The sequence below is a fragment of the Glandiceps talaboti genome, chromosome 15 (genome assembly GCF_964340395.1).
Source record: "Glandiceps talaboti chromosome 15, keGlaTala1.1, whole genome shotgun sequence".
NCBI lineage: Eukaryota > Metazoa > Hemichordata > Enteropneusta > Spengelidae > Glandiceps > Glandiceps talaboti.
Window position 1 is genome coordinate 19,650,838 of NC_135563.1, and position 13,922 is coordinate 19,664,759.

At 35.7% G+C, this 13,922-nt stretch overlaps 1 protein-coding gene across 1 annotated transcript in view; it reads left to right on the forward strand.

Moving 5' to 3' along the window:
• LOC144446170 (prominin-1-A-like) overlaps positions 1 to 13,922 on the forward strand; it is a 92,311-nt gene that overhangs the window by 66,675 nt on the left and 11,714 nt on the right. Inside the window, exons 12-15 of the mRNA XM_078135919.1 lie at positions 4,297 to 4,449; positions 5,765 to 5,891; positions 11,873 to 11,976; positions 13,540 to 13,624. Coding sequence (XP_077992045.1) covers positions 4,297 to 4,449; positions 5,765 to 5,891; positions 11,873 to 11,976; positions 13,540 to 13,624 — 469 coding nt within the window. The remainder of the gene's footprint in view (positions 1 to 4,296; positions 4,450 to 5,764; positions 5,892 to 11,872; positions 11,977 to 13,539; positions 13,625 to 13,922) is intronic.

Consider the following 13,922-nt stretch of genomic DNA (forward strand, 5'->3'; position numbering starts at 1 on the left):
TCTCACATATAGTCATATTCAGCCTCATATTCAGTCTCATATTCAGCCTCACATGTAGTCATATTCAGCCTCATATTCAGCCTCATATTCAGTCTCATATTCAGCCTCACATGTAGTCATATTCAGCCTCATATTCAGTCTCATATTCAGCCTCATATTCAGTCTCATATTCAGCCTCATATTCAGTCTCATATTCAGCCTCATATTCAGCCTCATATTCAGTCTCATATTCAGTCTCACATGTAGTCATATTCAGCCTCATATTCAGCCTCATATTCAGTCTCATATTCAGCCTCATATTCAGTCTCATATTCAGCCTCATATTCAGCCCCACATAGTCTCACATTCGAAAAATAATGATGACACCAAACAACAAACAAACAGCAGTCAAACTAGAGATATTACCATTGATGGTACAGGAAATGTTACCTCTTCACATCCACTTGACAGGAAAGGGTATGTCTCAGCTAATAGGGAAAAAATACCTAAAAAATGGAGATAAAAGCTTGTCACCAAGTAGGTCAAAGTTCAGGTGATATATGTTTTGTGGTAGGCACTATTCTAAAGATGTATTTGTAACACCGTGTTTAGAAAGATTTTAATCTTATTTAAAAATCTGTACAAGTAACATTTTACAGTGGGCGTGAAATGAGACATTTTCTGTAGTCTCTATGGTATTATTTCTTGTTTGCCGGCTTTCACTGGCTGTCGTTGTGATTTTCCTTAAATCATAAATGAGATTATATGAGACTGAATCTGAGGTTCAATATGACACTAGCCTCATTTTGTCCTCCAATGTAAAACTGATTCCGAATCCACAACAAGATTTTTACACATAGTGAGATGAAAAATGATTGTCAAGAACACCTGCAACTCTACCCCATAAACACTAATAAACGTAACTACAGTTTTATTACACTTTCACCATCAATATTCACTACTAACATGTAAGGGTTAAAAAAAGCACATTTTCAGTCATTTACTTTATTATAATAATGACTTTATATTTATGGTCCTGAATGGACCTAAACTAAACTATTTATTTCTTATTTCTGTGTCATGTAAGTACCGGTTATTAACCCAGGAATTTATATCAGGTTGCTTTGAAACAGAAATGATGTGTCTACATCAGAAAAGGTGTAATGAGCTTGATATACTTGCTTATACAGTGATAGCATACTATGTAGTCAGTAAGATATGACATTCGTGCCATGCTATCAACTAGCACTCGCGTTAAGAAGCCTAATAGGGCTGAACATGTACAACATGACATACCTTCCCTACATACTACAGTGCATAACATATTTTTTGTTAACTATTAATACTGTAGTTTATGATGTTCTCCCAGAATAAGGTAACAGAAGGAGGTAATGATTTTGCTTAAGTTTGAGAACCTAAGCTTGGTAATAGAGGTGAAGACTTGTCAAATATAGCATAGATTTCACAACTTATATCGTAATTTTGGCGTGGCAACTCTGATAAAATACCCTAGATTTTACATTGACTATTAAAAAGGTACTAATAAAATTAATAAATTAAGATAGAGTTGACTTTATCCATGTTGCAATTTGTAAGAACTGTCTTGACAAAACTACGTTCCAGCCACCTTATATAATGTCAAAACTAGGAACCATTTCAGGTTCATTTTATTTCCTCCAAGAAAGCAAGAAACACTTCATTTTCAGGAGAAGATACTCACTTCCGTAGCCTTCAACCAGACACTGCTTGCAATGACTGCAAACTTATAACTACCTCTTTTAAAAAAATCTACAGACGACGCTGATCTTAATTTGATTTGGCTAGATGAAAATTTGAACCTGTGCCAATCTTTAGTAGGTAATATATTTGATATGAGTATCTGGTCCTGTAATTACATTGTTCTGTATAGTAGATCAGTATAATTGAGCTATGCCTCCAGGTATAAGTGCATAGCATAGCAATTCATTTAGTATGGAACTTACTTTTGTGTAGTGTTTTTGCTAAGATTTGGGAACCCTGGAAACACCACTGATGGGAGAAATCAGTAAATTTGCATAGATTTCCACAGCATGCAATCTGATGTAACACGTACGTAAGGAGCTCACTCACGGATGGGTAGATTTTTTTGGGAAAAAACACTTCAAATATAACATCGGTGTGAATCGGTGTGATTCATAACATAGCCTTATAGGAGAGTATACTATGAACCAGTTTTCAGTGACATGAATGTAAAATGCATTTAGTTTCATTGAAACCCCATTCTTTACTAAATGCCTCAAGATATCCCCATACGTACCCATTGCTATAAGTTAACTGTAAACCCTTGTAAGTCTAAGTTCATTTCAATAACAGTTTTTCACTGTTCATTTGCATTTGAGCAAGCTCACCCAGGTTTGGAATTTGAAGGAAATCACAATTGAGTGTAAATATTAGAATGGCATATATATTATACTTTTGCCAGTAATTATTAATTAATTATTTATAATGTTTGGTAATTATAATTATTGTTAATTATTTTGAACTGTAATATAATTATTATTATACTTGTTCAAGATTGGAAATCGCAGAAAATAATGTCACTTTTTAATGTTCCAACTCAAAGTACAGGCACTAGTGACATAGACACATGTTGTCATGACATACAGTGTGAACCCTGTATAAGTCCCATATTTTCTGTTTGAACACATGCAATGTGGCTTGTGCATTGTATATTGTCAGTGACAAAATTTAAAGTTGTAAACCATGATTAGAACAGGAGTCGTCTCCATAAATTTCATATTACTTTTCCATAAATATTAGACAGTGAATATAACATTAAATTTTACAATGTGAAAGGGTGTGATACCATCTATCATAATTTGTACCAACACATACTGTGTAATTATCATCTTTTATGATTTGTAGGCAGTGTCAAATCATGTCAGAATGCAATCCAATTATTATTTTATGAAGAAAATGCTGTAATATGCTTGGCTTTATTTTATAAATTCTGACCAAAAAGTAGTGCTTTCATATATGTATTTAGAGAAAATGAGTAAAATCACCCAATTTGAGAAAGATGATGTTATAGGAAATGAAACGAACCAGGACATATTCTCTTGAAATCTAAACCTTTTCTTTATCAGATCTCAGTTAATTTGGTCAGCATAAAGCCAGTTATAATATCCATGTTAGGATATTAACTATGAATTATGGTGTGTAGGCTAATTCTGACACATTACATGTAATGGGACAGCATAATGTCACTCCTAATGTGTATTACTGAAGAAAAAAACAATAAACTATGGAAATAAAAGGAAAAAGAAAACCTATCGCCATCAGATCTGGCTGAATACAACAAGACATGACCTTCATGTCATAAACTGTCAGCAGGTATACTTTAATTAGGAATTGTAAGTTCTCATTCAGTATGGAATATCGCAGTTACTCACTTTGCAGTCGCCTTCAAAAGAAGTGTCACAAGAGGGCACCCCACAAAACATCACCCTATATTACAACTAGATATGTAGCTAGTGTAAATATTGGAAGTTCTCAAAAATATACACTGCAAGATCATGGAAGTCATCATCAATATTTGTACTGTGCGTTCAGTTAAATAAACCAAAGTCCATTCAATAGTTTATATCAACACGTCAAAACAATAGTTTTAGTTTGTGGCTTTCGTAGTTACCATATACCTCGACATCCACTGTTATATGTTACACTGTAAAGTGCTAAAAAAAAATCTATGCTTTAAGAATATGTCACAAGAATAGTTTTTCAGTTTGTGCATAATTTAGTTACATGTAGCTAAAAGCTGGGTTTCTGCTTACATGTAATTATGTTGCACTGTACAGTGCTATGAAAACCCAACATCTGTTAGCTGTTGGCTATTGAAATCATTGTATAGGTTATATAGTGAATCCTTCTCACTTTTATTAAACTCTGCCTTAAACTATGCATATTAAGTGAATACATATCACCCATATAGCCTCAAGAGTAGCAATTTTCTTTCACAATACATCTTCTTAGAGTGAAGGTTAAGGGTGATGCAAAAATGTGCTAGATGACAAGGAGAGATTTATTGGTCTTATGACTGTATCAGTCTGGTCATTTCTGTCTGTCAATTTCAGGGCTTCATTTTATACTATTTTGTTTGTGTCTGTTATTGATATACAAGTCTTAATCTATTTCTGATGTATATAATTAAGTTGTGCATAATAACTATATTATTAATTCATCGAGACACATTGTCATTTCTTTCTTAATATCAATGTAGTCTGTGTCTACATACTACTCAACTGTGTATTGATTACTTGAAATGTGTTTATATTTCAGCTGGTATATTGGTACAACATTGATGGGTTTTGTGTTGGTTATTGTTACCTTTTATTTCATGGGGTTGCTATGTGGTGTGTGTGGTCATGAGAAGGATGAAGCACCGGTAGAACGTGGCTGTATGTCTAACTGTGGGGGCGCTATGTTGATGGGGTAAGTATCTAAGTTGATGGGGTTAGTGTTACAGAATATTGCTGTTCAACTGTGGGGGCGCTATGTTGATGAAGTGTGTGTTCCAGGACATTGCCTGATGTCTGCCTGGGGGCAGTATGTTGATGGGGAAAGTGTTACACATCATGGCTATCAAACTGTGGGGCACTATGCTGATGGGGTAAAACTGTAACAGAGTCGCTCTTGTCTAACTGTGGGGGTACTATGATTGATGAGATATGTTTACAAAATAGGGCTGTTACAGGACAGTGCTTAGACTGTCAACAGTCGCTCGCGCCTTTTTCCTATGTTTTATCTAAACTTTGAAGTCGTCACCGCTCTCCAATCTGGCGAAATACTACTATAATCGCATACTGATATCGAGGGTGGCAGTATGCGATCTAGTAGTGTTTTGCCAGATCGGGCCGGCACGGTGACGACTTAAGTTTAGATAAAACGTAGGGGAAAAAAAAGGCGTGAGCGACTGTCGACAGTCTAGACAGTGCTTTATGGCCAACTGGGGGTGCCATGTATACTCTAGGGCATCATCTTAGACTGTGTTTTCTTGAAAGCAAAATCAGAATTTAAAATAACTTTTATCTTAGTCTCAAGAATGATTCTGAGACTGAAACAGACCTTGTTTTGTAACAGAAGGGAATATTTATAATTCTGTAACCACAGACTGAAGTAATAGTATCAAAATTAGTTTCTACAGTGGTGTTGTTTCTACAGCACTTTATTTATAAAACATTCAGCTGTCTGGTCATGTTGATCAGAACAGGTCAACTTTAACATGAAATGCATCTCAAAAATTAACTCTGTAAACTTTGGTGTTACCTTGTTCAAGAAAACTTCAACCCATTCTCAGTTAAGATCAAGAAAAAAAAAATCAGGGTTCACCACACTGTATGCCAAATTTTAAATAAAGTTCAAAACATCCAGCATTTTAGAATCCAACATGGCTGCTGAATACAGTGGGAAAATCTAACTCACTGAGAAAATATAGTATTGTCGATTTCCTTGGAAACAGTTGATAAACGGTTAAACCCCAAATTTCTTTTAGTATTTCAAAAGAACCAGAAGTACATTTCTATATTTCAAAAGTTTGGAGACACTGTAAGGAGTTTGATTTTCAGTGAAAGTCATCCCTGAGGTGCATTCTACCATGATTGTAATTAATGGTTCAACCATAACTATCAAAAACTGCAGGTAATTCATACTTAAAAGTTAAATTTTAGTGAGATATGATATATCATGTCAAATAAATTTACATTTTAGTGTGCTGATGATAAATAATTCTCTTTTGTCTATCTTTTAGTGGTGTACTGTTTTGCTTCATCTTTGCACCCCTATTGATGTTGTTGACCACTCTGTCATTCCTGCTTGGTGGTAACATTGAGAAATTGGTTTGTGAGCCTCTACAGACACGAGATTTCTTTGTCAAAGTAAGTCTATATTTCAACAATATATGATGCATGAATAGCAAACACTTTGTGGTATTTAATAAAATCTGACCAAATTCTTTTGTACTATGTACACAGGTGATATAGAATAAGAAATATACACAGTGTCACATGTATTATTTTTGGTGATCATATCACTCTTTAGTGAAGGACAGTCATAGTTCTTGTTTTTTAGAAACAATTATTTGTGCAAAAGCTCAAACTATAAGACTTGTATTTAAAGAACTGAATTCAACTCTTTACTCTAAGATTGATAAATATATACAGGTATCAGTAGAACCCTGATTGTGCCCCAGTCAACCCATTTGTATAATTGGGACCTGGTAGGATAGAGGTTGTTGTGTGAATGCTTTCATTCCACGTGCCTACAGAGGCTGCAATGTGTGTTCCTCACAGAGTTCAGGAATTATGAACGGTTGTTGTGTCACTGTAGATCCTTGTTGTGGATGATAATTGTAGCACAATATACAAAAGTACCATAAGACCTAACATTTAATAGTGTTATCAACAACCGTGCAGGACATATATCCAGTTCTGTATTTTCTGTTCAAACACATACAATTTGCCTTGCACATGACATGTCATAAATACAGACTGGTTTATTAAACTCTGTTATTTCAGTTTATATAGTTCAAATACCAGTCTCACTGCACAAATATTTTCAGACAGTGATTTTCTATATCAGGTACAACTAATTTGACTGGTACGTCATCAATCAGTGCTAGGCCACCAGGAGATGACAGGTTATCTTCATCTCTATCAATACGACAGATGAATCTTCCATTGATGTCAAATTTCTGCACCCGGTGTTTCATGTCACTGATATACAGTGATCTGTCCTTGTCCATCACTATTCCATGGGGACCATACAGCTCGCCATCACTTTCACCTGGTTCGCCAAACTTGTACAGAAACTTGTCATTGGCATTGAAGACATGGACACAGCAATTCTCACCGTCAGTTACATACAAGATTCCTTTATGGTCAATGTACATGAAGAAGGGTCCTTTGAACTCGCCTTTCCGATTACCATACTTTCCAAAGGAATTGATGTAATCACCATTCTGTCTGTATTTTCTAATACAGTGACTACCTTCCTTGTCTGTTTCACCACCAAGCCATCCATCCCAGTCAGAAACATAGACAGTACCATCCAGAGGACTAATACAGATACGTTTTGGATACTTGAGTTCATTTTGTCCAAAGCATCTGATGACATGCCCATCCTCGTCACTTACTACTACCTGTTTGTTATCTTGATCTGTCATGAAGTATTCATCATTAGCTGATATTGCTACATCACTTGGCAAGAAGTTCTTCTCGAATTGTGTAAATGTAAAAACTTTCTTACATTTGCCATGAATGTCAATCATTTGAATTCTGTAATTCTCTTTGTCAGTTACCAGAAAGTCTCCATGCCTGTTCAAGGTGACACTGATAGGCTTATTGAACTGCCCTTTATTGTTTCCTTTCATGCCAATAGTCTTCACCAAACCTCTGATGACAGGTATCATTATTGGTGATCCTGGTATTGGTTGATCTCCTATCACCATGGTAACTTGACATTTACCATCCACTTCCCCCAGTACTGTCACAGTGTGCGTTCCATCTTTGTTGTCAGTTACTGGGATGTCTTCTTGTGACCCATCAGGTTTTCTTACTTTCACTTTCACTTCTTGGTTTGTTTTGATAGTCTTACCTCTGCTGTCTTTAGTTGTTATCAGTAGCTTGACAGATTCACCTTTCAATAGTATCTTCGGAATGTTGTCAACCGTACACCGAGATGGACACACATCATATATAATAACTCCCAGCATTCCATCTGTTGTGACATCATCAGAAGGTTTGAATGTAGCTACTTCCTCATTGATATCTGGTTTGGTTTCCATAGCAATTAAGTCTTCCACACGTTGTACAAGTGTAGCTTTGCTGGACACAGTTTGAGCTGCACTGCCCTCGTTGATTATAAGCTCTACATCTCGAGATATACTGATAATATTTTCATATTTCAATTTCAAATCAGCAAGATGGCTTTGTAATTGTTTGACCTGTTGATCACAATCTGTCTCCAACTCTTCTATCAACGTATCCTGTTGTCCTTTAATTATTCTAATCTGAGACTCAATTTCTTTTATTCTTGTGTTCAAAATCTTTATGCAGGTTTCTCCTTTTTCGGTTACTTTATGTTTCTCTACTTCAAACTGATCCTTCACTTTCTTACATAAATCTACAACTTTAGATTTACTTTCAGCTGTCTCCTTTGCTTTCACTTTCAAATTCTCCACCATTCTTGACAACTCTTTGTTGTCTGGAATACTGTGATCGTGATCTCGAATTTTACATTCTCTACAGATTGGTATTTGACAGGTTTCGCAGTAAAATCTGACCTTATTGTGGGGATGACCTTTACAATATACAGTACTAGATAAAATGGCTGACTGCATAGCAAACTTTGCCATTTCATGTTCTCCTACAGACAGTACTCTATGTGAGCTAGTATGTTTCATTTTCTTGTGTACTGAGTTAAGACAGTCATCACAGAAATACTGCTCACAATCTCTACAAATGTGTGTAGCATCATTTTCTTCACAAAACTCACATTTATGTTGTGTTTTCGTTGCCTCTTCTGGTCTTTCCTCAACCATATCCAGCAGAGCGGTCACGAAAATGTTATTCTTCAATGCTACAACGCCATCAGATGGTAGATCAACTTTTTGTTGACATATCGGGCAGTTTAAGTCTCCCCTTTTCTTTACAAGAGTCTCCAAACAGTGCAGACAGAATGTATGCTGACATGGTAGAATTTTAGGTACCTTGTACTGTTCCAAACAAATTGAACAAGACAGACAATGTTCTCCAATTTTATCCAGAATTTCTTCAGCCGTACCTCTAGAGGCAGCCGCCATGGTGGCAGGCTACTCGAGTCTGTGTACATGAACAGGCCTTATACACATATCATGTGACAATAAGATTCCCCAGGTTCAGAAAGATAAACATTACTGAGCAGTTCAAGTAGAACAAGTGTGGGAGCGTTACCATGGACACATACTTATTTATGACTTAGATAGAGTGCCTCTAAAACACAGTTTGAGATAAACTTTTTAAGTTGATTTATTTGATTGATTGTAGATTGAATGTAGATTAACAGAGTATCAGAATCAATCCATTACTTCTAGTTAATGCATATGTCATGTACTGCACTAATTGTAACTAGAGTACTATATTGTCCACTACACGAAAAGTCTAATTTACCCACCTTTGCCCAACCTTTCCCATACCTGTGAACCACCCAACCATCATCTCTGCCCAGGGGTAGTATGAGACACAGTACCACTTTTGACTGTCTACAGCTCCCAGGGGAGAGATCTCACTATAGGTAAATTAAGTCAAAGGTGGAACTTTGTCTCATACCCATACCCACCACATTTACACATCCTCCACTCATGATTTACCTCCGTGGAAAGACATGGTCAAATATGACTTTTCATATAGTGGTCTCAATCAGACAGCCATCAATACTAAGAATTAGAGATTTTACATGTTACTTAAAAGTCAATTTTATCCATAAGTAATACAGTAACAAGTTGAAATCATATTTGCATGATTAGGGGTGCTGATATTTGGTTGCAGACTTAAAAATCAATTTGATTTTAGGAACAAATTTGGGTCTGAGCTAGTATATCATGATGTTTTAAACAGCACGTACTACCACTTCATAATATGCTTACTTTATTCATACTTGCATAATATTTGTTTATAATTATCATGTAATTCACCCAGAAACAATTTATGACAGTGGTTGATTCTAGAAAGAACAGAGTTTGTAAGACTGCATAATATTTGTTTATAATTATCATGTAATTCACCCAGAAACAATTTATGACAGTGGTTGATTCTAGAAAGAACAGAGTTTGTAAGACTGAATGACAGAATATACCAGAATGTGTGTGTTGAAGTTGTCAACCTGGTCATGAATGTCAGAATATACCAGAATGTGTGTGTTGAAGTTGTCAACCTGGTCATGAATGTCAGAATATACCAGAATGTGTGTGTTGAAGTTGTCAACCTGGTCATGAATGTCAGAATATACCAGAATGTGTGTGTTGAAGTTGTCAACCTGGTCATGAATGTCAGAATATACCAGAATGTGTGTGTTGAAGTTGTCAAACTGGTCATGAATGTCAGAATATACCAGAATGTGTGTGTTGAAGTTGTCAACCTGGTCATGAATGTCAGAATATACCAGAATGTGTGTGTTGAAGTTGTCAAACTGGTCATGAATGTCAGAATATACCAGAATGTGTGTGTTGAAGTTGTCAAACTGGTCATGAATGTCAGAATATACCAGAATGTGTGTGTATTGAAGTTGTCAAACTGGTCATGAATGTCAGAATATACCAGAATGTGTGTGTTGAAGTTGTCAAACTGGTCATGAATGTCAGAATATACCAGAATGTGTTTGCTGAAGTTGTCAAACTGGTCATGAATGTCAGAATATACCAGAATGTGTGTGTTGAAGTTGTCACAAACTGGTCATGAATGTCAGAATATACCAGAATGTGTGTGTTGAAGTTTTCAAACTGGTCATCAATAATGTCAGAATATACCAGAATGTGTTTGCTGAAGTTGTCAAACTGGTCATGAATGTCAGAATATACCAGAATGTGTGTTGAAGTTGTCAAACTGGTCATGAATGTCAGAATATACCAGAATATGTGTGCTGAAGTTTTCAAACTGGTCATGAATGTCAGAATATACCAGAATATGTGTGCTGAAGTTTTCAAACTGGTCACCAATAATGTCAGAATATACCAGAATGTGTGTGTTGAAGTTGTCAAACTGGTAATCAATAATGTCAGAATAAACTAGAATGTGGGTGTTGAAGTTGTCAAACTGGTCATGAATGTCAGAATATACCAGAATGTGTGTTGAAGTTGTCAAACTGGTCATGAATGTCAGAATATACCAGAATGTGTGTTGAAGTTTTCAAACTGGTCATGAATATCAGAATATACCAGAATGTGTGTGTTGAAGTTGTCAACCTGGTCATGAATGTCAGAATATACCAGAATGTGTGTGTTGAAGTTGTCACAAACTGGTCATCAATGTCAGAATATACCAGAATGTGTGTGTTGAAGTTGTCAAACTGGTCATCAATGTCAGAATATACCAGAATGTGTGTGTTGAAGTTGTCACAAACTGGTCATGAATGTCAGAATATACCAGAATGTGTGTTGAAGTTTTCAAACTGGTCATGAATGTCAGAATATACCAGAATGTGTGTTGAAGTTTTCAAACTGGTCATGAATATCAGAATATACCAGAATGTGTGTGCTGAAGTTGTCAAACTGGTCATCAATGTATACTAGTCTAACAACACAATTATGCTCAGAGTGACAAACTGCACGTCATCACATGTATGCATACCATACACAGACAACTGCTCAATAGATGTAAACAGATTGTGACCTCTGACTATATACATGCCAGGTCAATGGTTAGGTCAAAGGTCATTTACTATGTGCATTCAAAGTAATCCTGTGACACCATGCACATTGATTTAAAAATTGTTGACTCTCAGGTGTTGTGACAGTCAACATATATATTAAGTTATTAATTATTGGTGTGAAGGTACCCAAGCAATCTGATTAATATCTAATAGAAGTCAATTACTCCCAGAACAACAATGTTGCAAGCAAACACTAAATTGAAGGAACTAGAGGTAAATAAAGAAATCTAGCCATACTGCTAAATGCATAAGATTTTAATCAGATTGAGTCCTGTCACGAGTGGGATTTCAACCCATAACAAACAACAATGTTTGTCAATACTTAAATCTTCTGACAATAAAATATGATGTCGATAAAACTTATACCCGGTAAGCATTCAAATTAGACAAAATCTAAACAAAATGTGACTGGTAATAGTACTATGTAGTAATAACTTTTCTTCCTTGCTTTCAGATTGTTGATTTCCCAAATTTATTGGATCCTTCTGCTGAGTATTTCCTTGGTAAAGCTGTTCTCAAAGATGGAAGTGTACCTCTCACTGTTAATGGAATATTAGAGTGAGTACATGTCTTCTGGGGGTAACTTTGGCTGTAATATACCGGAGTTTTCCGAAAACTAGCCCTGGGCCACTATTCGGAAAATCGGCAAATTCGGAACCACAACAGAGGAACTAAATAGAAGCCCAGGGCGATTATTTGGCAGTGTTTTAATCAAGCCAAAAAAAATGCATTCGTCCACTCTCGCAGAGTAGGTATTGCCCAGATTTGCAATCTTGGGTTTTACCTATCCAAGAGTAAAGAAGTCACAGTATGAAAAATCCTCCGTTGTACTGCACTTGACTACACTATTACCGAGTAAGTGTGGTACCCTCAGATTTAACATGTTGAAACCCAAACCAAACGGCCCTTATCAGGGCCACCACATACTCCAAAAAGAGAACTACCATTACCGAGCCACCGGCCAGCATTTTGTTGTCTGTCATCACTGTACGATCGTTTTATGATTGGGAAATTAAAAGTATTTTTTCCCTTGGAGACAAAAAAGTACCAAACAAACCATCCCCACTCAATCCATGCTGTAAATCTCCATGAACTCATTTATACATGACATTACACATTACATCAACTCTCACTTGATGTTAAATTCACTTCGTGTGCCCACTCGTAATGTAACATGCAAATTACCCTGACCTATTTTTAGACGCAATGTGTCATTGACAGTGACGTCTGCGGATCATCCTGAGTCATCTGCCGGCTTGATGATCGATGTCAGCACAAAAGTGTCTGTACCTACCTTCACGGTCACATTCTTCTCGTGGAAAAAACGTCCATTTTTTATTGGCACTCTAAGTTTATGGTTTTTTCAACTGAACATTCGAACTAAATAAAAACTAACGTTACCAATATAACAAGGCAAAATTCTTGCCCTAGTGAATCTGAAAAACCAAATAGATGCCCACTCGCCAAATAATCGCCCATGGGCGACTTTACGGATGGGCTTGTTTTCGGAAAACTCCGGTAAAACATACTTATGGTATAATTGAAGCATACTTAATGTTGCTTGCCATTGGCAGAACAGAAACTTGTATTCAATCAAATTACAATGTACTAACAACTTCAGAACAAGATGATTTTTAATGCCATTAAAAGTATACAGTCATTAAAGTAAAGATGAGGATTGGGTGTTTATTTTGGATTTTTAATTGTAAAACAATTTTATCTTGACTTTGTACTTGAAAAATCAATGTGAAACAACATTGACTAAGTCTGTCTTTGTAACTCAATACATTGAGAAAAACTAAAAAATGTGTAAAAAGTTTTTAATTGTATATACAATAACAAAGATTTTGAACATTTGTTATGCTTTTGCAATTTATTGAGTTTCAAACAAGGACTTAACAAATGCTGTTTCACATTGATTTTTCGAGTAAGAAGTCATGATAAAATTGTTTTACAAAGTAACAATCCAAAATAAATACCCCAGTCCTCATCCATATGGCAACTTAAACATTTAGAAAGCTTTATGTTAGTAGTTTCGACGAAAGGAGTAAAAAACTTACGAACTGAGTTTATGCCACTTGAAGGTAAATAATGTGAAATTTTCTTTGACTTGATTCACAGTGCGTGCAAAGAAGATGGCGCTATATATGATGTAATGATGTTAGAACACATAGTCAATATATCCAAATTAGTTGACTACAGATCTGTAAGTACACGACACTTTAATATTTAAGTCTATATACCATGTATTTTATTCATGTCAGATGTTCGGATATTATTTTATTATATTGTAAATTTAACACCTGTTAAAATAGATGTTGAAAAGATTTTTAATTGTGACCTTGTGACAGTTGTAGTAATTAGTGATTCTCAAACCAGAATAAAGTATGTATACCGAGTGGTTAAACCACTTGCCTCTTACCACTGTGGTTGGGGTTTGAACCCATTCAGGGTTGTCAGTGGCTGAGTGGTTAAACCACTTGCCTCTTACCATTGTGGTCAGA